General features: G+C 54.4%; 1 protein-coding gene across 2 annotated transcripts in view; it reads right to left on the bottom strand.

Moving 5' to 3' along the window:
• Nucleotides 1–17,631: 17,631 nt before the first annotated feature.
• Nucleotides 17,632–27,423, bottom strand: part of SNAP47 (synaptosome associated protein 47) — a 49,986-nt gene continuing 40,194 nt past the window's right edge. For both annotated transcript variants that reach the window (XM_049648375.1, XM_049648374.1), the window contains one exon: nucleotides 17,632–17,802. In XM_049648375.1, the coding sequence (XP_049504332.1) occupies nucleotides 17,741–17,802 (62 nt within the window). In that variant the 3' untranslated portion in view covers nucleotides 17,632–17,740. The remainder of the gene's footprint in view (nucleotides 17,803–27,423) is intronic.

Below are 27,423 nucleotides of genomic sequence, written 5' to 3' on the forward strand. Positions count from 1 at the left end.
ATTTCCTTCAGTGTCTGGCAACTTGCTTGGCCCCTTTCAGTGAAGACCTAGAAACAGGAGTGGAGTCGGGGAGAAGTGCCCGCCCCCTGGGCAGATGGCTCTGTGCACAGGGCCTGCCCCTCCGTGTCACTCCGTGTTTTGGCTCTCACCCTGCAGTCCTGGGTGGCCTCAGCAGGTGACTCTCCCTCTGGCCTCAGCTTCCCTCCCTTCTGTCAGGGGATGGGGATTGAACCAGGGGTCTCTCCTCTTTCTAAAACTTCTGTAGCCCTTCTCTCCTTCAGCTCTGTGCAGACATCAGCCCCCCTGTCCTCAGAGGGAAGCTGGTCCTGAGCCTGCCTGTGGCTGTGACAGAGCACCGTGTTTCCTGCTTTGGCGAAGAACCAGCAGCACTCGGGGAGGATGGGGCTGAGACCGGAGGCCATGCGGGTCCTGCACCCCCCAGAGCAGGGCTGAGGAGAGGGCCCCCCATCTGGAGGACTGCTGTGGCTGCCACATTCTCCATCTTCCTCCCATCCTCAGCAGGATGTCCAGGCCTGGCCACCGGAGTGACATGCTGCCCTCGTGGGTTCACAGAGAAATCCTGGGAGGCAATGCTGGCCATGATGGACTCCCGCCGGCCACAGAGAGTGAGGGGCTGCAGCTCCTGTCCTTCCAGAAGGGATTCTCTGGGGGGGTTCCTTGGGGCCGTGGGTACCTAGACAAGTCAGAGGGACGTGTCACATGTCTGGCCTGGTGTCCCCAGCCCTCTCCACCTTTCCAGAGCTTACCTGGGTGACGGTCACATGAGGGCCCTGGGCTGAACCTGGGAGTGGCCTAGTGAGTACAAAGTCCCTGTACTGTGGAGGGAGAACACAGGAAGCTAGTGCGGGTCTTGCTACCAAGGACACGTGCACCCTTGTTTGACAATCCGGGTGAAGGATCCAGCCACTGGGAAGGCACTTTGGCTGATGCATTGGGACCCTGCTTCCACTAGATGTCCTTGGGTCCAAGAGTTGGGCATTGGATGGGGCACAGATTGCTGGCCTGCCACCGGCACTGGCCACCTGGCCTGTGGCTCACACTGGTGAGTGGTCTGGAGGGTGCAATGCCACCCGCAGATTCAGGCATAAGGGTGCTCAGAGGACGGCCAGGGTGCCACCAGGGGCCAGACCAGCTGCTTGCCCACAGGAGGAACCAGAGCCAATGAGCATCTACACCACATGCCAGGCCTGGCTCCAGGGAAGCATGGGGGGTGACAAAACTGAAGTCCTGCCAACTTCTATCTCCCGAACTGACACCAGTGTACTCCATGGGTAGGGCACACCACCCAGACACGCCCACACATGTATATACTCTGATGCACACCTCCAAGCCTTCACACACCCATGCACACACTCACATACACCTCCACACCCTAAACCTTCACATACCTGTGTACACACTCATCCACATACATACCCCACACCCTCAATTCCTCACACACCCATGCACTCACATACACACCCACACCCCCAAACCTTCACATACTCGTGCACACATATATATACACCCCACACCCTCAACCCCTCCCACACCCGTGCATACCCACACACATGCCCCATACCCCAAACCTTCACACACATGTGCACAAACTCACACTCACATACCCCCACACACCCGAAGTCACACACATCCAAACCTACAGACACCCAAATCTACACATGGAGTCATAAATCCATGCACATGTACACACACACACCCAAGCTCTCATATACAACTGTGCACACACACATACACACCCAAACCCACACACGCACACATGAAAACACACACTCTCACAGACCCAAACCCATGCATACGCACCCATACTCACTTATTCATGTGCCCAAATTCATGCACACACACATATACAAACATACACACACACACACACACATGCGATGCACACACACCACGTGCCCTGTGAGGTGTCTCCACCCAGGACCAGGAACACTGCCAGCAATGCACTGAGAGAGCCTGGTGAGCTACAGGGCAGTACCCTCTCCCACAGTCCCTGAGTCAGGTTCGCCCTCCCCTTCCCACCCATGCTGCTGTCCCACTGCACCCACACAGCACCGAGCATGTGTCCCCTGACCAAACCCAGCTCTGGAGTCAGGAGGGAAAGAGGCCAGTCCTGGGCAGGGCTCCTGGTATGTCTCCTGTGCAAACACTGGTGACCACGGCCCAAGGAGCAGAGTTTAGGGACAGAGGAGGCCATAGGTCTGGTTAGAAGGTGGGACCCTCTGTGAGGAGCTGGAAGCCTGCAGTGGTGAGCTGGTGCCCACCTGGGCATAGCCTGTGTGCAGATGTGCTTGTGTGGAGGGCTCCACAGTGTTGGCGCACCTCTTTCACCTCCGTTTCTGTGTCCAGATCACCCCTTGGGACTTGACCCTGTCTTCCTGCTGAGGCTTGCAGCCTGGAGGGTGTAGGGCAGATCTCCCTCCTGAAGACAGTTCAGCACCCACCCATTTCCCACCTTCCACATGTGCAGTGTTCCAGCTGCCAGGAGACTCCCCCACTCCATCCCCTGTCTGTCCTCCTGGATGCCCTCTGTCCACCCAGGTCCAAATCCCTGCTGTCTGCCCACTTCTCGGGGCCTCGCCACAATGCCCCTTCTGCTATTGGCTCAGTCCTGCACCTTCCCAGGGCTCTGGAGGGCAGGGTCCAGGTGTGCCACTCACAGAGGTCTGTGCTCCACAAATGAACAAGCGAATCACTTCCTCCAGCACAGAACTTATCCTGACCCTTTCAGCCCCATGCAGACAGCAAGCAGGGCTGTGTCAGCATGGGCCTCATTCTGCCTCTCACTTTTATCGGACTCAGAACATAAGGAAAGAATCAAGCTTTGAAGGAGGTATCATTTCCAAAGCTAAGCAAAGATTTTTGTTTTGGAAACTTCTCCTTTGAAAATCACGGAAAGCCAGTGCTGACAGGCACGCTCTCCTCTGAATCCAGAGTGATTTGTTTATTCAGGCCGCACACTCTCTGGGATGGCATCTGGAGATAGACGTCTGCTTTTGGTGAGAGTGTGTGACTTCGGTGGTGCCTGGCATGCAGCAATGTCAGCCTCGCGAGAGCCAGCCGCCTTTCTAAAACAGGAGGCTGGTCGGGGGTGGGCGCCCAGGGTGGAGCCCTTCCACGGAGACCGGGGACTGTGCTTGTCTCCTCACAGTCCTCTTCTCTACAGGAGGGGGATGCAGGCACACCCACCCCTCCTCCCCCCAGATCCCCCTCTAACCTTCTGACTTTCTGCCTCCTGCCCCCACCCCAGGAGACACTCCTGGGCTTGGAGGTGCATGGAAACTGGGGTTTCAAGGGTTAGGACAGTAAAGGTGCACCTGGGGGGCTCAGTCAGTTAAGTGTCAGACTTGGGCTCAGGTAGTGATCTCAGAGTTCGTGGGTTTGAACCCCGCGTCTGGCTCTGTGCTGACAGCTCAGAGCCTGGAACCTGCTTTGGATTCTGTGTCTCCTTCTCTCTGCCCCTTTCCCACCCCTGCTCACTCTCTGTCTCCCTCTCTCTCAAAAACAAACAAACAAACAAACAAACATTTAAAAAAAAAAAGATTTAGGGCAGTAAAAAGCAGCTTCTCCAGAGGCACAGCCCTCAGGAGCCAGGCCTCATGCAGCCACAGCCCTAAGCAGGGTTTGGCACCAACTGTGTGCCACCCACTTTAACCTGGGCAGTTCCCTGTAGGGTGGCAGAGGAATCCAGCTGCAGTGGGTTTTCCTGATGTACTCACACACTAATCGGGACTTCCAGTGTCCCCTGTGGGCCTGCCTGGGCCTCGCCCCAGACACTGATGTGCTATAGCCACCTGTCCTGCCTCGCTGTCTCCCACCTGCTCTTTTTAAAATTTTTTTTTAAAAACATTTATTCATTTTTGAGAGACAGAGCATGAGCAGGGGAGGGGCAGAGAGAGAGAGGGAGACACAGAATCTGAAGCAGGTTCCAGGCTCAGAGCTGTCAGCACAGAGCCGACGCAGGGCTCGAACTCACGAACTGCTAGATCGTGACCTGAGCTGAAGTCAGATGCTCAACCGACTGAGCCACCCAGGCGCCCCTATCTCCTGCCTGTTCTTGCCCACAGAGAACCCAGGCAGTGGGCAAGCCCAGAGGCTGGGGTGCTCAGGACTTGGTCTCCATCAGACACTGCGGCCTGCAGTAGCGAGTGCCTGCCTCTCTCGCCCATGCGTCTACAGGGCTGAGGGACCCTGTGACGCAGAGCAAGCTCCAGAGAGGCCTGGCCCCTCAGGTCTCTGTCTCTTCCCACCCCCACTCCCCACTGCACTGCTGTGCCCACAAACAGTGATGTCCCCTCTTGGACCCCACTCACTCCTGGGCCCACCATGACTTCCCATCTGTCCGGGCTTCATTGCTATAAACACCATGCACCACAACAGAAACCACCCCATTGAAAACGTGCCAGACACGTGGAACACATTGGCAGGTTTCCATGGATGGGACCGGTGTCCACCGGCCCATCACCGTGAGCCCCCAGCCGCACCTCCTTGGCCTGCTGCAGGTCCTGGTCTGCCTGTCAGCCTGTGGTCAGCCTGCCCGGAGTGACAGGAGGGAGTTCCTGCTGAGCTGATGGAGGCACCGGGACCCCTCACCCGCCAGGCCGCTGCCCCCACAGTGGGCTCCATTGTGCTCTTGCTGTCTCTTCGGCCATGTGGGGGAAAGAAGGGGGCTTCTTCAGGGCTGTAGCTCTAAGGGTCCTGGAACAGGACAAGGAGCAGAGAGGCAGTGGTGACCTGGGCCAGGGGCTCTGCTGGTTGAGACATGGGTTCTGTAGGGTCTGCATATTGTAGATGCAGAGGTGGGAAGTGACTTTCCCCAACAGTGAGAAGGGTCACTGAAGGTGGAGGTGTCCACTCCCTGTGGGTACATGAGGAGTGAGGGCTGGACCACAGCTCTCCTGGAAACAGAAGGGCAGATCCCAAGATTCCCCCAGTATCCCTGCTCTGGTGCACACACAGCTATTCCCAGTAACACGGTCCAACACTAATGAGACGATGCTGTGACGAGATTCTACAGATGGAATCAAGGTCCCAGATCAGGGCACTGTCCAGGTGGGCCTGCCCTCATCACATGAGGTCCTTTATAAGCAGACTTTTCAACTGCTGGTCACAGAAGGGGAGTCTGAGATTCCCAGCATGAAAAGGATGCTGGCATGACGATGGAGGGGGTCATGGGGCGAGGAATGCATGTGACCTCTAGGAGCTCAGAGCGGCCCAGCCGACAACCAGAGAGGAAAGGGGGGCCTCAGTGCCACTGCTGCAAGGAGCTTGATTCTGCTCGAAGGAGCCCAGATGACGCAGCTCGGCCAACAGCCTGCTTGCAGACTTCTGGCCTCTAGACCCAGGAGACAGCACATTCCTCTTGTGTCCACCCACCCAGTTTAAGCGCTTTGCTATGGCAGCCACAGGAAACTGACACAGATCCTCTTACCAGGACATGGGGCACCACCGTCATAACACCTAAAAACGTGGAAGTGGCTTGGGCATTGGGCAGCAGCTTGAGATTCTTGAGACACATAAGAGAAAATCCCAGGCTGCCGTGAACAGACTGTTGGTGGAAATGTGCTGTCAGAGCGCCAGTGGGCACTCTGAGATGGGGGGGAGGGGCACTTGTCACAGCAGCAGAGTGAACTGTGTCCTCCTGAACTGTGTCCGGCTGAACTGTGTCCTCCTGTTGGACACAGGGCAGAACTTGAGAGCTGTGACCCTGGGAGATTCCTGGGTCAGGGGAGAAAGGTGCATCTGGTTTGTAGTGAGGTGGAGAGAGATGGGGGAAGACGGCAGCTCCTGAAGCTTTGGGACGTCCTCAGCCGGTCCAGGTGGCACCCACTTGGGGGTGGGAACGCATGTCCCTGAGAGACCCTCCATGTGGCTCACAGGTGTCCAGGCCTCTCTGCACAGGCCAGGAGCAGAGGCAGTCCAGCCAGGACCGCGTTCTGATGGTGTGGCCCACCGGGTCTCAGAGAACGTAGTATCAGCAGAAATACTGTGTGCTTAGACTGGAAGGGACCAAGGGAAATGGGCTGTTGCATTTCCAGAGTTGCACAGGAGGAAAACAGGCTGTGGACCTGCGCTGCCCTTCAGGGAAAGGCTGAATGACTCCAAGAGCACAGAGCACAGCCTTGATTCACAGAGGATTGCTCTCATGCCTTGAAACCCACTGGAGCTCACCCTGCTGGATTCTGATGTTTCTTGGGACTCTTTTCCAACCCCCACCCCCGACTCACTGCCTTTCTAAGTAGACTTTCTTTTTTAGAGCAGTTGTAGGTTCATAGCAAAATTGAGTGGAAGGTACAGAGATTTCCCAGACATGCCCTGACCCCACACCAGAGACGTGCCTTTATTCATAAAGGAGCCCATGCTGACACATCATTGTCACCCAAAGTGCACCGTTTCCAGTAGGGTTCTGTCTTGCTGCTGCGCATTCTGTGTGACAAGTGTATCCACCACTGCAGCCGTATCTCACACAGTGTGTGACGTCACCGCCTTGACAGCCCAGCCCTCCTGCACCCTGAGTCATCCCTGGCCCCCCCCTCTAATCCCCGCAGCCACTGGATTGGCTCCTTTCACTTAGTGATACGTGGTTAAGGTTCCCCATGTCCTTTAACGGCTGGGTGGTGTGTTTCTCTTTAGCACTGAGTGATGTCGGGTTGTCTGGATGGACCACTGTTCACATATCCATTCCGTCCTTTGGATAACAGTCCTTTATCAGGTGTGCCTTTTACATTTTCTCCCAGGTGGTGGCTTGTTTTCTCACTCTCTTGACAGTGTTTTCCACAGAACAGAAAATTTTAATGGTAATGAACTCCAGCTTATCCATTCTCTTTCATGGACTGTGCCTTCATTGTTGGGTTTTAAAGGCCTCACCACACCCAAAGCCTTTTGGGTTTTCCCCATGTTATCCTCTAGGAGTTTCATGGTTGCATGTTTTATATTTGGGCCCATGATCCATTTTTGAGTTAATTTTTGTGTAGGATATAAGGACTCTGCCTAGATTTTTTTTTTCTTGGCATGTAGATGCCCAGCACCACTTCTTGAAAAGATTATCTCTGTTCCATTGTATTGCCTTTGCTTTTTCGTTCAGAATCTTTTGGCTGCATGTTTCTGGGTCTATGTCTGGGCGCTCTGTTCTGTTCCAGTGACCCACTTGTCTATTCTTCCACCAACAGGACACTGTCTTGATTGCATTCGCTTTGTAGTGAGTCATGAAGTCAGGTAGTGTCAGTCCTCTGTTCTCTTTCAATACTGAGTTGCCTTTTCTGAGTCTTTCACCTCTGAAAAGACACTTCAGAATCAGTTTGTTGACATCTGGGGTTTTAATTGGGATTGCACTGAATCTATAAATCAAGTTTGGAAATACTGACATCTTGACAGTATTGAATTTTACATGCAGACAAAGACAGTTTTCCCTCCTTTCCAATCAGTATACTTTTCTTATCTTATTGCATTAGCTAGGACTTCCAGTGCGACGTTGAAAAGGAATGGCGAGAGGGAACACCTTGCCTTGTTCATGACCTGAACAGGAAAATTTCTAGTTTCTCACCATTAACTATGATGTTAGCCATAGAACATAGATTTTTTGGTAGCTGTTCTGTATGAAGTTGATGAAGTTTCCCTCTGTACCTAGTTTACTGGAAGTGTTTTTTTTTTTAATCATGAATGGGTGTTCGATTTTGTCAAATGCTTTCCTACATCTATTGATATGATCATGTGGTTTTTCTGTAGTATGTTGATGTGATGAATTCTATTAATTGATTTTTGAATGGTGAACCAGCCTTGCATACCACTTGGTCATGGTGTATAATTATTTTATGCATTGTTGGATTTGGTTTGCTAATATTTTGTCAAGGATTTTTGCATCGATTGTCATGAGAGATATTTGTCTGTAGTTTCCTTGTAATGTTTTTGCTAGATTTGTATTAGGGTAATGCTGCCTCATAGAATGAGTTAGGAAGTATTCTCTCTGCTTCTATCCTCTGCAAAGAGACTGTAGATAATAAGGTAAATTTCTCCTTATATATTTAGTAGAATTCACCAGTGAACCCACTGGGGCCCGGAGCTTTCTGTTTGGGGAAGTTATGAAATCACTGATTCATTTTCTCTAATAGAAACGGGTCTATTCAAATTGTTTATCTTTTTTAATGGGCATTTGGCAGATTTTTCCTTCAAGGAATCGGTCCATTTCATCTAGCTTATTAAATTTGTGGCCACAGTTGTTCATAATATTTCTTTAGTATCATTTTAATGTTCATGGGATCTGTTTCTCTACAGGTAAGGTGATTTTCTCCCTTTGGCTTTTTTCAAGATTTTTTCTTTATCTTTGATTTTCTAAAGTTTGATTATGATATGCCTAGGTTTAGGGTTTTTTGTTGTTATTTTGTTTTTGCATTAATCCTGTTTGGTATACTCTGAACTTCCTGAATCTGTGGTTTGGTGCCTGGCATGAATTTGGAGGGAAATTCTCACTCAGTGTTGCTTCAAATGTTTCTTCTGTCCCTCTTCCTCTTGGTTCTCTGTCTGGTCTTTCCCCCAACCCCCCCCCCCCGCCAATATGTACACTTTGCCTTTTGTTGCCCCATAGTCCTTGGATAATCTGGGTTCTCTGTTTTGCAGCCTTGTTTATCTTCGCTTTCATCTTGGAAATTTTTGTTGACACATCCCCAGGCTCACAGATTCTTCGGCTGTGTCCCCTCTACGGATGAGCCTGCCAAAAGCATTCCTCATTTCCATTATAGTGTTTTTGACCTCTAGCATTTCTTTTTTATTCTTTCTTAGCATTTCTATCCCTCAGTATACATTACCTACCTGTTCTTGCGTACTCTCTACTTTATCCAGTAGAGTCCTTAGCATATTAATCACAGCTGTTTTAAATTCCTGCTCTGATAATTCCAACATGACTGCCTTGTCTGGTTCTGATGCTGCTCTGTGTCCTCAAATTGTGTTTCTTATCTTTCAGTGTGCCTTGTGTTTTTTTCTTGATGGTGACAGACATGATGTACCAGGTGAAAGAAACCACTGTAAACAGGACTTTGGTGGTGTGGTGAGCAGGTCAGGCTCTGGTAGACTCATTTCTCCGGAAGATGGGCCGGTGCTCTGGTGTTTCGTGGTGACTACTTTCCCCTCCCTGTCAGGAGCATGAGGGGACGTCTCCTCCAGTCTTCACTGTGATAGCCTGCTGGAGTCCTCACTCTCAGACTTGTCCTTGCTGAGCCTCCAGCAACCTGTCCCGTACAGTGTGGTTTTTCACGCCTGGGCACTGGTTCCCAAGGGGGTTTCTGGTTTAGTAGGTTGTGATTCCCTGGGCTCACCTGTCTCCAGATTTGGGGGCAGTGGTTTACCCTGTGACCTCATTTCTCTGAGGGACTAAAGGAGAGTTGTGTTTTCAGCTTGTTCAGCTTTTGTCTGGATGTGAGGATGGGGTAGCAACTTCCCAGCTCCATGAGTATGAGATCAGAACAGGAACTCTGGCAACCTTTCTAACTTCTGTGTTTTTCTCTTGGGCTAGGGACAGTCTGCTACTCTTGCCCTATGCCTGTCCCACCAAGTAGTTTGGAGATGATGGAGAGGAATTTTGCCCCAGGGGGGACCATACTGAGTCTCTCCCCCACCAGATTGAGGAGATTCACATAACGAGCCAATGATATTTAGATGACACTTTGAACAAAGATGATGGGTAAAAAGATGAGACTTTTGAGGATGTTGGGATGGAGTGAATATATTTTGTAGGTGGGCCGAGTGTGAGTTCAGGAGGAACAGAGGGCAGCCTATAATGGTCTGACTTATTGCTCTCAAAAAGATATGTCCCAGTCCTGATTCCAGGAACCTGCAAATGTGACCTTACTTGGAAAAAAATGTCTCCGCAGATGCAGTTATGTTAAGGATGTTGAGATCACGTGGGGTCATTTGCTGGGCACTAAATCCACTGACAAGTGTTGACAGACACACAGTGGATGAGACAGCGATGCCACAATGTTGGAGGGATGGGCACATGCAGCTTCAGGCCACCGTGAGGTGCACAGGCCGGAAGCAGTCTCCTCTGGGACCTTTGGGGGGAGCAGTACCCTGACCTCACCTTGGCTTCAGATTCAGGCCTCCACACCTACGTGAGCATAAGCTCTATGGTTTCCCCCGACCTATTTGTAGTAGTTCCTTACGGAAGCCCCAGGAAAATCACACACCTCTATTTGCTTTTTGTTCAGTTTGCAGTCAGGCCACATGACAGGAGGAGACCCCACCCCAGGCTGTGAGGTCTGTGCACAGTGAGGGGTGGGTGGGTAGGGACTCTCCTCAGTCTGTGAGGTTTGCACACAGTGAAGCGTGGGTGTTGGGGAGACCCTGCCCCAGGCTGTGAGTTCTGTGCACAGTGAGGGGTGGGTGTTGGGGAGACCCCACCCCAGGCTGTGAGGTCTGTGCACAGTGAGGCGTGGGTGAGGGGGAGATCCTTCCCAGGCTGTGAGGTCTGTGCACAGTGAGGGGTGGGTGTTGGGTAGACCCTCCCCAGGCTATGAGGTCTGTGCACAGTGAAGGGTGGGTGTTGGGGAGATCCCGCCCCAGGCTGTGAGGTCTGTGCGCAGTGAGGGGTGGGTGGGTGAGGGGGAGGCCCTGCCCCAGGCTGTGAGGTCTGTGCATAGTGAGGGGTGGGTGAGGGGGAGACCCTTCCCCAGGCTGTGAGGTCTGTGCACAGTGAGGGGTGGGTTTTGGGAGACCCTCCCCAGGCTGTGAGGTCTGTGCACAGTGAGGGGTGGGTGAGGGGGGGATCCTGGATCCTGCCCAGGTTGTGAGGTCTGCCCCCCCCCCCACCCCACTAGGCAGTGTAAGAAGGGGGAGGCCTGACAGTGTTACCGGCAGCAGGGCTTGGACTGTGGGGCCTCCTAGGGTCAGGGTTTGACTACAGGACGGCAGGGTACCTACTTCCCCAGACCCAGAGCTCAGAGTGAGCTTGGACAAGATGCCATGATCTTTTTTTAAGGACCTGAACACCCCTGCAAGCCCAGAAAGCCAGTGAGGCTGCAGGTTCAGGCACCTCCTGATTTGGGTTAGTCTCGAGGGATCACTGTTGCTACCCAGGGCGTCTTGCTCTTCTTCCCCAGCTAATGCTCCAGCCCCTCTCTGTGACACCCTGTGTCAGGGCCAGGTCCTGTGTGGCCAAGCCAACTGGGAAGAAAGGTGGTCTGTGGGTTTAGCAGGAAGCCACCGACTACAGAAGGAAGCTCATTTTCTGAGATGGGGCATAAATGGTGGGTTTGGATCTGCACGCTGAGCAGCCTGCTGGTCTGGATCCTGCCCTGAGGGCTGAGACCCCTTCCCTTCTCTCCACACTGTCCTCCCCGAGTCTTCGGTCCCACTGGTCAGCTGGGAGGGATCTCATGCTCCAGAGGCCTCAGCGCTGTTCTGGGGTGCCTCTGTGAGCCCTCGGGGCAAGACAGCACGCGGGGCAGACCTGAGTGTCCGAATCATAGGTGAAGTGCTTCCTCAGCACTTGGGGGTGGCTCCTGGGCTTGTCCTCTGACCCGTCTGTATCATCTTCCCCAGCTGTGATCTTAGCGCCTTGGCCACATTCAGAACCAGAGCCTCAGTTCACTGGACATTGTGGCCTGAGGTCCCACAGCAACAGCCAAGGGACGGCAGGAGGCTGTGCATTGCCTGACTGTCCTTGTTCACCTCAAAAATAAATAGGTATTTTATCAGCAAAAATGGGTTTATTCAGGGATAACAGAGAGTTGCAGTTTAGGACATTCTAACGGTTTCTCATTGGCTGGGTTACAGAGGTGGTCTTCTTGTAGGAGATGCAACCCACACCTCTTCCTTCGGGGGGCCTGTAGCTGGTGATTCTTTCCAGTTGTGGATGCTTTGGTTGGGGTCCCCAAGGGGCAGGCTCCCCTTTCCGGCATCCCTGGCTAGTGTCGGAGTCCACGTTAGTGGGGCTTCTCTTTAATTTCACACGCTCACCTTACACAGTGTGGGATTAGTGCCATTGCTGCCCCCACGCCTCCCAGAACATCTGCCCCCGAGTCTCCCAACAAGGGTCAGCCCTCCGGGCACCTGCTGTATGGCCGGGCATGGGAAGAAAAGGCCACTGTGGGTGGGCACAGCCTCCTCCACGTCCAGCTGGGTTTCTGTACCCAGCAACCAGCTGATGGACACAAGCCCTTTGCTCATTCCGGGAAAGATGCTCCAAGCAGAAGGGTCAGCTGGGGAAAGTGAGTCACCAGTCCCCCATCCTGGGGGTGAGAGGAAATGGCAGAGGTGGGGACAGGAGATGTCGAGCAGAGTCTGAAGGACCCTGGGGCACCTGGTGGGGGAAAATGTGCCAGAGAGACAGACAGGGTGGTGCCGGTGCCCAAGCTGCCCACTGGGAGAGCAGCTGCCCATGATGGCACACCAGCCACACTCTGAGGACATGCTTGTCCACGCCTGTGGGAGTCTGGTCCACGGGGCACAGTCTCTGGTCCTGCTCATAGCTCTCCACCTCTGCAGCCCGGGGGTCCTTACCTGGCAGCACAGCCTGGCTGTGCGTGGCTCTCTTGGGCTGGCAGGAGCTCCTGGGGCTGCAAAGCGATACCTTCCCACTGCTCCTGCCTGCTTGTGCTGAGGAAGCCTAGGAGCGAGACTGACCAGCCGTTTTGGGAAGCAGGACCACCCTTGCCTCCCGCCCTGCGGCTTTTCACTTTCAAAATGAATCAGGGAAAATTACCTCCTCAACAGGCCCACTGCTGTTCCAAGTTTCCAGATGGGTGCCAGAAGTTTGAAATATTATGTGGATGTGGAAATCAGTTGCAAATGTGAAAACTGACTACAATTTGTGTGTCTTTCAAGTTTTACTCAAACCTATGGCTAATAATTAAACTGGCAGCAGTAAGGAGGGAGGGGGCTCCTCACAGGTGAGGCTGGTGGTCTCATGCCAGGGCTGACGCCCTGCCTCTGAGAAGGCATTTCATCAAAGTCCAAACCAAACCAAAGCCCCCACCCTAACTGACTGCATACAGTCGCGTTCCTTGTGTGTGCGTGTGTCTGTGTGTTTGAAAATGTCTCCAGGATGTTCATCTTTTCCTCGGCTAAAATCTGTGTGTGTGCTCATTTGGGGCCTGCAGGGAAAATCACTTGTGGAATCCACATCAGTTGCTCCTCACTTTACTCCTCCCATTCCAAGCTCTGCCTTCTAAAGGACCAGGACCACGGACTCCCATCCGTGCAGCCTCTGAAGCTGTGGACTGCTGGGCACAGCCTGGGAATGGAGTGGGGCGGGTCCCCCGGCTGCGGCCACACTGAAGTCCAGGGCTGAGGAGGCCAGCGAGTTACCTCCTGAGGGACCCACACACCTTGATGGGTGACGCACCTGCAGCCTGCATGCCCAGGGCGTGTTTAAAATTCAGAGAGTTGAAAGAATGAAATCAAAGCAAGAATAACAAATCCTGACACATGAAATAAATGACACTGTAATGTCACAGTTTTATCTGAACACATCAAGCCCATTTGCTCACAAGTCCTGGACGCTCTCTTGTAAGTAGCACAGCCCGGACATTGTGATATGCGTCACATGGCTCAAGATGAAGTAGTTACTTCTGGGCCTTTTATACAAAACCCACCTGTGCCTGAAACAGACCAATTAACTCAGGGTTGTTTTGTTCCAGAGTCAATTGTTTTTGATGAGATGTGAAAGCAGTTTCATGTCAGCGTGAAGTTGGTGCCATAGCTGCAAGGGTCTTGCGTTTTGCCCACCTTTATATGGAGTAAAACTGGACTCAGAGCATTTTGTGTTTTAGGAAGTGCAAACACCTCCCAGGGTGACAACAAACCAATATAGTCCAGCCCCAATCGTCAGTTAAAGGGCAAACACTAATATTTTGGTGCAGAAATAAAGCACATGGGTGACCTCAACCCCACAAATGGACTGAACGTCAGTGTCAGGGGTCAAGGCCCACATCAGGAAAGCAGAAAACAGGGTGGACACCACAGGCCCCATTGCCAACAGCCCGCTGCCACTGCTAAGCATCAGTGGGGTCCTCATGACACCCTCCAGAGCATCTCCTCACCTGATGCAAAGAACTGGGCTCCAGCCATCACACCAACACCTGGGCTGCCTGAAGATGGCCAGAGAGATCACCACCTGACTATTCACCTGCTTCCCCTGGTCCAGCTTCCAGAAGCAACTCAGTGTCCAGTCCCAGTTATGTCCTCTGAGTCCAAAAAGTGGGGCATGGCCAGTCCATCCAGACTAGGGAGCAGTGGGGGCTGGAGTTAGGGCACCAGGGGATGGGAGCAGTGGGGGTGGAGTCAGAGCACCTGGGGAGGGGAGTGGTGGGGGTGGAGTCAGAGCACCAGGGGAGGGGAGAGATGGGGAGTAGAGTCAGGGCATCTGGGGTGGGAGCAGTGGGGGTGGAGTTAGAGCACCTGGGGAGGGGAGAGGTTGGGATTAGAGTCAGAGCACCTCGGGAGGGGAGCAGAAGGAGTGGAGTTAGGACACCAGGGGAGGGGAGAGGTGGGGAGTAGAGTCAGGGAACCTGGGGAGGGGAGCTGTGGGGGTGGAGTCAGGGCACCAGGGGAGGGGAGAGGTGGGGAGTAGAGTCAGGGCATCTGGGGTGGGACCTGTGGGGGTGGAGTTAGAGCACCTGGGGAGGGGAGAGGTTGGGATTAGAGTCAGAGCACCTGGGGAGGGGAGCAGTAGGGGTGGAGTTAGGACACCAAGGGAGGGGAGAGGTGGGGAGTAGAGTCAGGGCACCTGGGGTGGGAGCAGTGGGGGTGGTTAGAGCACCTGGGATTAGGAGTAACTGGTGTTGGAATTACTGCCTGGTTTCATAGGGATTTTTGAAAAGGGCTGGCCTTTTAGGTTGCCCTTCATAGTTAGGGTTGGCCTGTGCCTTGGAGTCCAGTGGTTAAACAGGTAGGTGTCTGTGCTTAGGTTCCAGCCTGATTTGGCAATGGAGTTTTGCTAGTGGAAGTGTGTAAGATGAAAAAGTTAACTCTGGGGTCAAGCTTAATAAGTAGCATAAAATGATCCTGATGTACCTTTTTTTTTTTTTTTTTAACAGTCTAATTCTGCAGAGAACTGTTGTCTCCATCAATTTATGTATTCACGGGAGAATGGCCCAGAGATAATGCCCTAACACTCCAGTGTCTTCAGTGCCACATACCTTGCTGGTGCTTGGGGTCTCAAGCATCCCCAGGTGCTGGAAAAGGAGAGGCTAGTTCTGGAGAACTCACCGGGAGTCCTGGCCCTGCTTTGAGTACTGCCAGTTGCAGAAGTCTGTGCAGCCCAGCTGCCAGGAGATGAAGGGCAGTGGTTGTCTCCAGCATGAGCGGATGCTGGCAGGACCGCCCTAGCAGGCTAAGGGTGGGACAGGTTTGCTTTCCTTCCGACTTCAGGGCTCTTGATGGCAGAAGTCACCTGGCCTGTGGCTCTTCCTCTGACTGCTGATGTGAGATGCACAGATACCCACGGAGTTTTGAGGAGCCTGGGGTCAGCATGTGTGTGTGTGCACATGCAAGTCCATGTGTGTATGCACACGTGTGTGCACTCTGAGTCCCTGGTGTGAGTCTGGAGTTCAGCTGTCACAGAGAACCACATGCTCCACCTCTAGGAACCTCATTCCTCATGGGCTGTTGCAGGAACTGAAGCTTCTGGAGTTAGGGCAGCCTGCCTACCTGCACATGCCCAGGGCCCAGGGCACGAACTGCATCCTCCCGCCTCACTCCAAGCTCCACAGGACACGATCCCGCCACTGCATCTGGGCACAGCAGAAGCTCTCAATAACTGTCCTGTTGACACACGTACACATCTGCTGTGCCCTCCTTGTCCTCCCCAGCACTGAGCCTGAGAAGAAGGAGCTTCTGGGGCTGAGAACTCCAATCTCACAGTGCCAGAAAAGTGCTGGGGCACTCACTCACACGCCAGCATCAGACTGGCGGCCCTGAAAGCACAGGCCCACTTGTCATTCTGGAGGTTGGCAGGGACAGGTCAAATAAAGTAGACAGAGATGAGGACTATATCTCACCAAAGTAACAAGAACCAGAAGATACCCATGAAGGTTATTTTCTAGACGTGCTACTTCCTGTGTCTTCTTGAACAAGCAAGCTTCCAGAAATTTGCGCACTCCTAGGTGACCCCAAATTCACATCCACACTGAACTGGAATGCGACATTAGCAGAAATGGCCACATTATGCAAAAGCTAGCCCTGGATCAGGGCAGGCCCTGAGTCAGTGACAGGTGTCCTTATGAGACAAGGGAGGGGGAATTTCAGTCAGCCATTTGGTGATGGAGGCAGAGAGTGGGGAGACACGGCCATGAGCCCAGAACACCTGAGGCTCTGGCAGTCAGGAGAGGCAGGAGAGATCCTCCTGGAGCCTTCAGAGGAAGCATGGCCCTGTGACACCTTGACCTCAGTCTCCTGGCCTCCAGACCTGGGAGAGAACAAAGCCTGCTGTCCTAGGCCCCCCACTTGTACTTCATTAGCAGCCCCAGAAAATTAGCACTATACCTGCACAGTCAGAGGACAGCCACAGGAGAGCCTATTCCAAAGCAGTCTGCAGGTGGCCCAGCCTGTGAGAGAAGGGCTCACCCACTTCCACACTCTGCCCCCATCCTTTCCTGAGGGGCCCTCCCACTGGGAACCCAAGCAGAAAGCAGCATCAACATGTATCTTCAAAATACATTCTAAAACTACGGTATCTCTTCTATTTCTGGGAAGAAATGGGGCACCTAAAGAAAAAATAGACACTTTTTAAAAAAGGTGCAATATGTATTATTTTCACACTTGGCTAAAAACTGGGCAGGGGAACATTTCAGGTGTTTATAGGATGACCTCCAGATGTACTAGACTTCGGGTAGAAAATCACAGCACAACCATGAAGGAACTGGCCTGTCCCCAGAGAAGGACAGACTGAGGGCACTGGGGCCCACGCACAGTGGCCCAGAGGCGGGGGGGGTCTTGGGCCTGAATGTGGTCCTGCAGAAGGGGCTCTGCTCACATAGCACACAGAGTTAGGGGGGCAGAGTCAAAAATCAGCAGACTTCTTTACCAGAGACTTAAATTGCCCTTTTGCACCAAGCAAGGACAGAGAAACAATGAAGACTCCGCTAGCTGTGCTGCTGGCCATGCAAAGCAGCCTTGAGCACTGGGGTCAGCTTCCAGCTGCTCTCCAGGCTCCAAGGGGCTCAAGTATGAAAGGGGAGTGGCCTGCAAGGAGGGGGGAGTGGGTAGGGGGGAGCCCTGCAGGGAGGAGGAATGGGGAGGGAGGGCAGGGAGTGGGGTGGGGGGGAGCAGGGGGCAGTGGGGGGAGTGGGGGGAGTGGGGGGAGGAGAGAGGGGGGAGAAGGGGGAGAGTGGGAGGGAGGAGTGAGGGGAGTAAGGGTAGGGAGCAGGGAATCAGGGCCCAGGACAGGTGGGAGCAAGAGGAGCTGGGGCCACCATGGGGGTGCAGGCTTCCTGGAGCTTCTCCTCCCCCCTGGGGGCCATGGTCAGCATCACAGTGCACAGGGAGCCAGGCCCCTACAGCCCAGGCAGGCCTGCACCTCCCAGGGCAAGGCCTCCAGGTACCGCCTAGCCCTGGACCCAACTTCCCGGGCTTTCTGGTCAAGGAAGCGTGCAGGTGTTGAGAACAAAGCACTCAGGGAAGTGACTGTCATGCTTTCTTGTCCCTCTAAGTCAGTTTCTTTGCCCTCCGATTGTGCTTGTCGATGGTTAGGGTAGTCCGGTCCACGGCGGCGGTGATGTCATCCAGGGCCTCATCCTGCCTCTCCAGCTCTGCCTCGGTGTCCAGGGCAAGACCTTTGAGTTTCCTCAGGATCTGCAAGAGAGGCACATGTGGCAGGGGGGGATGCCTTTCTTCAAACTCTCAAAAACAGTGTATCTTCCCGTCACGTTTATAGTGCTTAGGAAATGTTGTGAGTCAGTAGGGGTGATGAACAGTTTGCCCTCCAGTCCTGGGTCTGGGTCTCAGCTGGGCCACTCAGCAGCATTGACCCCCAGGGCGGGCAGCAGGCTGGAGTTGACAATGCAGCCTGGGGTCTGTACAGTCACTGTCTTCAGTACCTGTCTGCACCCAAGGACCGAACCCAGACTAGCTGGAAACACAGGATTTACAAAGAAAAGCCAAACCACTTTCTCCTTTGTGTTTGAAACATTTCACATACAAAGCACCCAAGGGAGGTGAGATCGTGGAGCACAATCCTGCGGGCTGAGAGGGGAGGAGGGACGCTGACAGGCTGGATGGTGGCCCCTTGCCCCATTTCTGTGGCTCAGTCACACGTCCAAAGTCTCACACGCTGTAAGAGCAGGCGTTTTACTGCAATTCTACCGAGACTACTTGCATTGTGAAAGGTACTTTAACTACGTGCGTGCTGAGCCTGGCTTTAAAACTTTAATATCCTCAAGCTGACAACAAAAAGGAATGATTTTAAGAGAAATCTTAAGGACCAACTACCTGCAATAAATGTTAATGCCAGTTTCAGGGAAAGTCGGGTCAGGACAAAGGGCCTGCAGAATGTGAATCGTTGAGGAGCACGGGGTGCCTGTCTGCCCTCTCCCAGCGGGTCCATGGCCCACAGATGACTTCTAAGTCCTTGGTCATGCAGGGACGAGTGTCAGCAGTGACTGGCCCAGGGGATACAGCGGGGACCCCACAGGGCGCCATACCGCGCACTGATATCACCCCCACTGGCACCACCAGGTGACACCACAGCCTAGGACTGGCCACACCTCAGGGACAGCACACCAGTCCCCAGGTGACGTCTTGGGAGGTGTCTCAAGAAGCCACCCTGCACTGCTGGCTGCCACACGAGGAAGAGAATGGAGGCAGGGAGGTGGCCGGGAGGATGAGCAGATCAGCTCCTTCCTCAGGAGCGGTGAGGCCGGAATGAGCTCACAAATGGGAGCAAGCTGTCAAAACTATAAAGCGCCATGTGAGGCGCGCCCGCCAAGTCCTGGAGGCTCAGCTGCAGGAGCACTGCGACAGCCCGCTTCGTGGAGGGGCTGGCGGTGAGGAGCGCGGAGGTCGCTGTGACAGAGGTAGGCTGGGCCCCTCACCTCTCTGCGAGCCCAGCATCACCCCCGGGAGCCCCGTCCAGGCACAGAACAACAAATCCTGACCCTAGGTAGCAGGCTCAGACACCAGCCTTGCGCGCCCTCTGGGAGCCGCTGAGTCACTGGAAAAACTGGACGGAGCTCTGGAAAGTATACTGTGGGGTCAGTCGGCTCTGAGGGACGGGCTGGATGACCTAATACAGGAGGTCTTTTCCATCGCGTTCCTATGACCTCACATGGCTGAGGCCCAAACAGCACAATAAACAGTCACCGCTCAGCACCGTGTGAGGCAGGTCCCTCTCCCACCAACCACCCCTCCCAGCAGGCCTCCACCTTGAGTGCACCAATGCGGTGCTCCAGGAGGTATGCACACACCACGTCCCCGGCGGGCCGGCCTGTACTACCCATGTGCACCCAATTCCACACCCACGAGGGGACACCCTGTGCTGGGCCATCTATGTCCCTGTCAACCCCACCAAGCATCTTCCAGGACCAGCAGGATCTGCACTGTGAGCAGGCACAGGTGCACCTGTGCTGATGGCATGGGCTTTTAGTAAGGCAGCTACTGGCCAGATCTCACTGGGCAAGCACACAGGACACAGAACTAGAAAAGGAAGTATGTTGTCCTGAACCCAAACCCAGCTGGTGCTGTCAGACAAGCACTGCTAGTAACGCTGTGGCACTTGAGCATCCGGCCTCCTTCCACCCCGTGCCCGCACGCTCACACAGACGTGTGACTCTGGGGGCCGAAGCGCACACCCACGACCTCATCCCGGTCAGCCCAGATCTGGGTAAGGACTGTGGGTCCCCTGCCATGCACCCCAACTGGTCTCTAAGAGCCTTCAAACTAGCTGTGTCTCAAACCAGGCCCAGGAGCTTGCCCAAGACCCTAAGCTCAGGGCCAGTCAGTGCAGCCCTGATGTGATGAGCCCACAGGGGTCATGGTGTGATGACCCAGGTCATAGCACTCACACAGCCATGCGAGGGGGTTAGGACCCAGGCCTGCTCTCGTAGCCCTGAGCAGCTATGGCAGATGTCCTGCCTGTGGAGAGCCACAGCTGGGACTTGAAATTTTCTAATGTGCACATTTTCAACAGTAAAAACGGTAAGTATTATGACTGTCAACAGTGCACCCTATTTTACCCCATCAAACCAAGATAGTCTCACTTCAGTGTGAGGTCAACGCGAACAACACTAACGAGACACATGCTTTCATCAATTGCCGAATGGTGTACTCCCAGCACACCTCAAGCTGGATAAGCCACACTTCCAGTGCTCGGCGGCTACATGTGGCCCATGGCCATCGTGCCAGGGAGCACAAGACCACCCCACCACGTGACAGCTCTCCCAACAGGGCCGCGCCCCTTTGTGGCCCAGTGCATGCCTCTTGCCGGGATCCAGGACCGGCTGACTCGCCCGCAAACGCGGAGCATTCTGTTGAGTGTGCAGTCCAAACACGGCACGTTCCTGTTGACTTGCTGGACTCTGAAAATGTCTCTCTGAGACGCCTTCTGTGCAGTCCGTGAGGAGACCCTGGCCGGCCCGCCAAAACTGTGCTTGAAATGAACTGATACTGCAGAAATACGAGTGCCCTTCACAGCCACCATGTCTGCCAATAAAATTACTGAGGACACTGTCAGGCTAAGAGTGTGCCTCGCATGCTGGTGTGGTGTTCTTTCCCTTTAAGAAAGGGGCTGGAGACACTAAGCGGCACCATGTGCATTCCACAGAACACAGGGTGGAAAGAATGGGGAGTAGCAAGTCTGGCCAAACCTGAACAGTTGTTACTGCTGTGGCCCAGGATGACAAGCCGTCTCGTCAGCAATGTCTCATGCTGCCAGTCTCTGAAGGATCAGCAGGCCGCTCAGAGGAGCCATCCCTGGGCACTGCCTCAACCCGGCTCCACAGCTCGTCCTCAGGTCCCTGCCCCAGTGACAAGCCATCTTCCTGGACACATGTGAACCTACACAGAAATGACCTGAGTAAAAGCACACTGAGTTTTGGGAGGAAGCAACTTTCGTAAACTATAGAGAAACACACGGTGCACACAGCACAGGCGAGGCACAGACAGACACAAACAGGCACTGCCGGGAAAGCTCGGTCCCCTCCGGCAGGGCACTGGGCCCACTCGGCAGCTTCAACAACCAGGAGAGATGCCTGGATGGCTCGGGCCAGCAGCGGGTGGCGCCACGTGGTCCCCAGGGCAGAGAAGTTACTGTGCTCTCTCTGTACTGGCCATATGCCAGGATGGCCTGTACCTCCCGACACCACAGACCGCGAGATAGTGGCACAGATGACACTTTCATTCTGTTTATAATAAATGATGGAAAAGCAGCTCATCCAGCAAGGAAGGTCCACTTATAAACATGTGTGTTTCAATGTAAGCTCCTTACCACAAGCTGTCAAGGTGTGAGAATCAGAGGGAGGAGGCAGAGGCCCAGCTCTGCTGTGAGCCTCCAGGGCCCTGGTTGTCCAGCCTCCGGCTCCGACCACGTCACTGTGGCAGGGGAGGGACACAGAGCACAGAAGGATGGACCTTCACGTGTGCACAACATCTGCAATGTGCTAACTCACCGTCTGAAGAAGAAAATGCCTTGTTCTGCCTCATGATAAAACCCCAGGATTCAGAGTACCACTACATCAATATTAAGTACCTAAAGTGAGTTTAGTATTAGTGAGACTGTCTGCCCTGATCTTGTTATTAAGCTGACTCACTGAAAAACTGTGAATTTTCTTGCAGTGAGAAATTAGTAACCATTTAAGAACAGAGCTGGGATAAATCAAGCTGTCTGCAAGTCCAAATAGTTCTTCCAGTTGGGGCCATTAATATGCTATAGAGAAGGTAAAGAGGGAAACACTGGCCTCCAGCACAGCCAAAGCTCTGGAGGCTGTAAAGAACATTCTAGGCTACGATCTGTCACATTCAGCACTCATAGACCACCCCCATGTCCCACCTCGTCCGTTCTGCTGCATTCCTCGAGGCCCTGAGGGCTGTCTGTGGACAGCAGCACAGGGTTCTCTTCTAGGGAGGCCCCTCCTCAAGACCGCCTCCCTGTGCAGCGGGTGGAGAAGTGGACTCACTAGGATCCTATCCCAACAGTGAGACACGGGCAGCTGCGTTCAGGGATCCCTCAGTCCTCAAAGTGGGCCGACCGGCCTGTCCAACTCAGGGTCCAGGCAGGGCAGGCACACGGAATGCCGCCCAGGACTAGGGGGGGCTCTGGGCACCAGCCCACCATCAGGTCACCATGGGATCCAAGTAGGACTCACCCCAGAATGCAAGAAAATAGAGGTAAAGGCCTAAGACCTGCATCCCACACGGAGACATGTTCAAGACCTAACTAGGGAAGTGTGTCCGTGTTCCTGGGCTGCAAGATGGCGATGCGTCCCAAAGTGACCTACACATTCACCACAATCCGTGTCAAATTTCCAGAAGCCTTTCTTCCTCCCCAGAAGGAGGAGGAATCTCCAATCCCTCCTCCAATCTGTCTGGAATTGCAACGAGCCCTTCAGGGCCAAAGCAACCCTAGAGAAGGAGACTGAGGCAGGAGGACTCACAGCTCCCCACACCAGCGTGGGGAGGAGTGTGTGGAAAATACTACAGGGGGAGTGACCCTGGGACCTGGGAGTGGCAGTGGGGCCCAGACATACAGACACAGTGAATGCACACACGTGGGCCATCCACACACTGTGTACTTGGCTGCAGAAAGGAAAGTGCAGGTGCTTCAAGACCATCAGCCGGAAAGCTCGGTGCGCAGCGAGGAAAGCCTAGCGTGGATGGACACACAGGTGACTGCACCCGAAGGAGGTTCCCAGAGCAGGTGACCTCAAGGAGCAGCACAGGAGGGCCACGGCCGGGAGCTGACGCTGTACGGGACTTGGACACAACCGCACACTTACATGATGAGTGTTCACTACAACAGCACACACGGGGTAAAGTGCCAAGGCGCGCCATCCTGAAATGTCTGCAACTTTAAGGTGTGGGGTTCCCTTGGAGTTGAGGCAAGAGGAAAGCATACACTCCTGCCCGGCTCCCCCTGCTCCTGCCCTGCCCACCCCACCCCAGCCCCCGCTCCACCCTGCCCCTCCAGCTCCTACCCTCCCTCGTAATTGCTCCTGCCCTCCCAACCCCACCCCACGCTCCACCCTGCTCCCCCCACCTCCTGTCCTCCCCACCCCACCCCACTCCACACTCCACCCTGCTCCCCGACAGCTCCTGCCCCCCTCACTCCTGCTCCTGCCCTCAACCCAGGCTCTATAGCCCCTGCTCCTGTTCCCCAATACCTGCTCCTGACCCTACCCACTCCTGCCGTCCCCTGTCCTGCGCTCCGCCCCCTCACCTCTGCTCCTGCCCCTGAGCTCCTTCCTCAAGCTCCTCTCTCCCATGCTACTCCCCTTTCCCCCCACCCCCACAACCATGCTCCTCCCTCCCTGAGCTCCTGTCTCTAGCACTCCTCCCTCCAAGCAGCCCAGCAGCTGCTCTAGTTGGGGCTGGCACATTCTAGAATCTGTCTGCGGCACTGCCTCCCCATCCACGTCTCTGGGGCAGTGGAAGGGGCACAATGCGTTCCCAACCACCCAGACTGCAAGGGAGCTGCCCCTCCTCAAAGCCCAGCTGCGTCCTGGCGATGCCCTGGGGCCAATCACCATGGCCAGCGATTTCAGGGGGCAGCATAGGAGGGAGGGCATGAAGCCGCAGCAGGCGGGCCAGAGCTAGGACCCTAGTTCCCAGTGCAGGGCCCATCCCAGGACACCTGTCTTCTCACTGAGATGTCGACGGTCAGGGATGTCAGAGGTTTCCAAGGCTCTTCTTAGGTTTCACACAAGTGACACAGGACATGATGTCGGGGCATTTTTAATAACTTACAAAGTAACAGATACTGAAAAGAGGGGCCTAACTCACCAGTAGTATCTGGACTGGCATCAAAACCATAAATACGAGTGGCACTGTAACCTCCCGTACCCCACAAAGCAGCACTGCTTTTCCCATAAGTGATGAAAATGACTTGGAAGGTTCAGGGGAAGATACAGGACAGTAAGAGAATGGGCAGGGGGGAAGGGTAGAAACCTGAAATGAGTTCAGCACCCACTGCTCAAACATCAGCAGTCACTCCAAACAGCTCAGGGCACTGAATCCAGCCTCCTGGCCAGCAAGAAGGACACCAGCAGTTCCCGTCCCCGAGCAGAGCCCAGTCCAGCAAGGTGCCTGCCTGCCTGCCTGCGCCAATGCCCCTCCATGATCTCACCGGGATCTCATATCCCGAGTCCTCACCCTGTACCCCCAGAATGGGGACCAAGACCTCACAGCCTGGGTCCTCACCCCACGCCCCCAGAAAGGGGACTATGAGCTCACAGCCCAGGTCCTCACCCTGCACCCCCAGTACGGGGACCATGACCTCACAGCCCGGGTCCTCACCCTCACCCCCAGTATGGGGACCATGACCTCACAGCCCGGGTCCTCACCCTGCACCTTGAGAACGGGAACCGTGACCTCACAGCCCGGGTCCTCACCCCACACCCCTAGAACAGGGGCCGTGACCTCACAGTCTGGGTCCTCACCCCGCATCCCCAGTATGGGGACTGTGACCTCACAGCCCGGGTCCTCACCCCTCACCCCCAGTATGGGGACCGTGACCTCACAGCCTGGGTTCTCACCCCTCACCCCCAGTATGGGGACTGTGACCTCACAGCCCGGGTCCTCACCCCGCACCCCCAGAATGGGGACCGAGACCTTACAGCCTGGGTCCTCACCCCACACCCTCAGAATGGGGACCATGAGCTCACAGCCCGGGTCCTCACCCTGTACCCCCAGAAAGGGGACCGTGTGCTCACAGCTCGGGTCCTCATCACCCCACACTCCCAATACGGGGACCGTGACCTCACAGCCCAGGTCTTCACCCTGCACCCACAGAACGGGGACCGTGAGCTCACAGCCTGGGTCCTCCCCCCGCACCCTCAGAAAGGGGACTATGACCTCATAGCCCGGGTCCTCATCACCCCGCAGTACCAGTACGGGGACCGTGACCTCACAGCCCGGGTCCTCACCCCCGCCCCCAGAATGGGGACCGTGAGCTCACAGGCCAGGTCCTCACCCTGCACCCCGTTATAGGAAGGGCAGGAGCATCTGGTGAACCCTCCTTTGCCACGTCTGTGGCTACATGTCAGGCTGCGGTCCCTGTACCACGGTCAGCGGGGAAAGCTAGATCAGGAGCAGACAGGGCAGTGGGGGTTAAGACATGATGGAGAAAACTCCCAGCGAGGGGAGAACTGCATCCAGCAGGCAGCGGACACTGCTGTCCTGACAAACAGGCCGCAGTCCCAAGGCAGGAAAGGCCAGCGCATCAGACGCGAGACATGGTTCACGGTGCTCTGCCAAACCCGTCCAGGGAATCCGGTGCCTCTTCCAGTCCCCGTGGACAGTGGCCGCCGTGGTGAGAGCTGGCCCGCTGCGCTGAGCACGCTGGCCCCGGGGAAACCACAGCCGGTCGTCTCTGTCAGCATCCGAACTGCTTTCCACGTAACAACTGTAATGGCATCTGCCACAGAAACCACAGCTGAACGGGAGGGGGCTGGGGGGGTGGGTCTTACATTTCTGTTTTCCCCAGAAATTTACCTCATTCCTACTTTCGCTTGAGCTTCAACTACAGCTAAGAATTCTTGTCTAAATATGAAACATGTGTTTCACCTCTAGAGGACGAGGTCCTGTGGAGCTGGGCCCTCCCTGCAGGGGGGGAGGCAGCTGGCTGGTGCAGAGCCCTGCTCCCCAGCCCCACCACCCAGGGGTCATTGCTTCCCCGCCCTGCAACTGGTGTCCTGACTCACGGCTTGGTCACCTGTGGACAACGGTCAGGACTAACCCCAGGGACGCAGTGTCTCATGGGGAAGGAGGGCACGGGAGCCCATCCTACTCACATCCTGACCTCTACCACCGAGGGAACAGACTGCTGGTTTGAAATTGGAAGGGGCCTTTCAAACCACATGGACGCCACCAGAACCAACAGATGAAATCCCTACACTTCCTATCAAAAAGTCACGCTCCTGCCTCGGCCTCAACACAACACAGTGGGATGCCTTCATAGGAGGGTGGGAGAGGGTCCCCGATCACCCCAGCCTGAGGCCTGTGTGCTCTCATCCTCTCTCAGGAGAACGGGGACTTGTCTGTTATAGGATGAGGGTTTCTCAAGGCCTGAAGCCGTGTTCTGCAGTCAATATGCGGGTCACAAGGAGCAGTCAGTAACCTGCAGAATTTGTGGTTGCAGCTAGAAAGCAGCGTTCCTATGTGTCATTACTGAAAGTGACTAAGTTAGACCAGGGGAAAGAGTGACAGCTCATGCATATTTAAAATATCCCACAGCAAAGATGAATGCCTTTTTTCCAAGGAGGAAATGGCCCAGCTTAAAGGAGACTGTGCCTCTGCAGACGCATCAATAGGACTTCTTTAAAAACAGGTTTAAAAGACGAACGGTCTTCCTGTGTGCCCTGGTGGAAGAGTGAGGTGCCACTGACGGAATAGCCTCTCCAAAGCAGAGCCTGAGTCTGACAAAGTGTCTAGCTATGAACCAGGGAATCCAAGTTTTCTCTACAAATATACCATGAAGCGAATGGGAAGGGCAGAGAGAAGCTGTACACACGCAGGCGCTTTGCTGAGTGTCCTGCGTGGGGCCGCGTGCGGGTCCTGAGCGGCACAAACACACACACACCTCCCTGAACACGAGGACTGATGTCTGGTGAATCCAGGTGAGCGTGGCAGGGTGTGGGGGTTTCTACCAGTTCTTACGTTCTACAGACATGTGCTGACATGTCTACAATGTGCACATGCATGGTGTCTAGGCATTTGCTTCAAAATTACTTAAAAAGGAAAAAGTTAAATCACTATTGTCCAGCAATAACATAGGAAGACAAATTAAAATATTTCCGTCTAATATTGTTTAAAGTTCTACTTCTGGACAAAAAGAGGCAAGAATCCAGTGTCAAGCCCTTGAGAGAAATGTGGGTGAGTGAGCATGCTCAGTTGTATACACCCCTGTGGGGCACCTGCACACACACATACACACACACACGGACATACAGACATGCACACAGCACATGCACACACAGCACACACACAGATACATGCACAGCAGATGTACACATACACATGCACAGCACATGAACACACAACACACACACAGACATATACACGTGCACAGCACATGCACACACATGCAGACATACACAGACACATGCACAGCAAATGTACACACACCACATGCAAAGCACATGCACCCAGACATACGCAGATACACACAGAGTACATGCACACATACACAGACATACACACACACAGCACATGCACACACAGCACACACACGGACATATACACACGGCACAGCACATGCACACATAT

The sequence above is a fragment of the Panthera uncia genome (assembly GCF_023721935.1).
Source record: "Panthera uncia isolate 11264 chromosome A1 unlocalized genomic scaffold, Puncia_PCG_1.0 HiC_scaffold_17, whole genome shotgun sequence".
In the NCBI taxonomy this organism is placed as follows: Eukaryota; Metazoa; Chordata; class Mammalia; order Carnivora; family Felidae; genus Panthera; species Panthera uncia.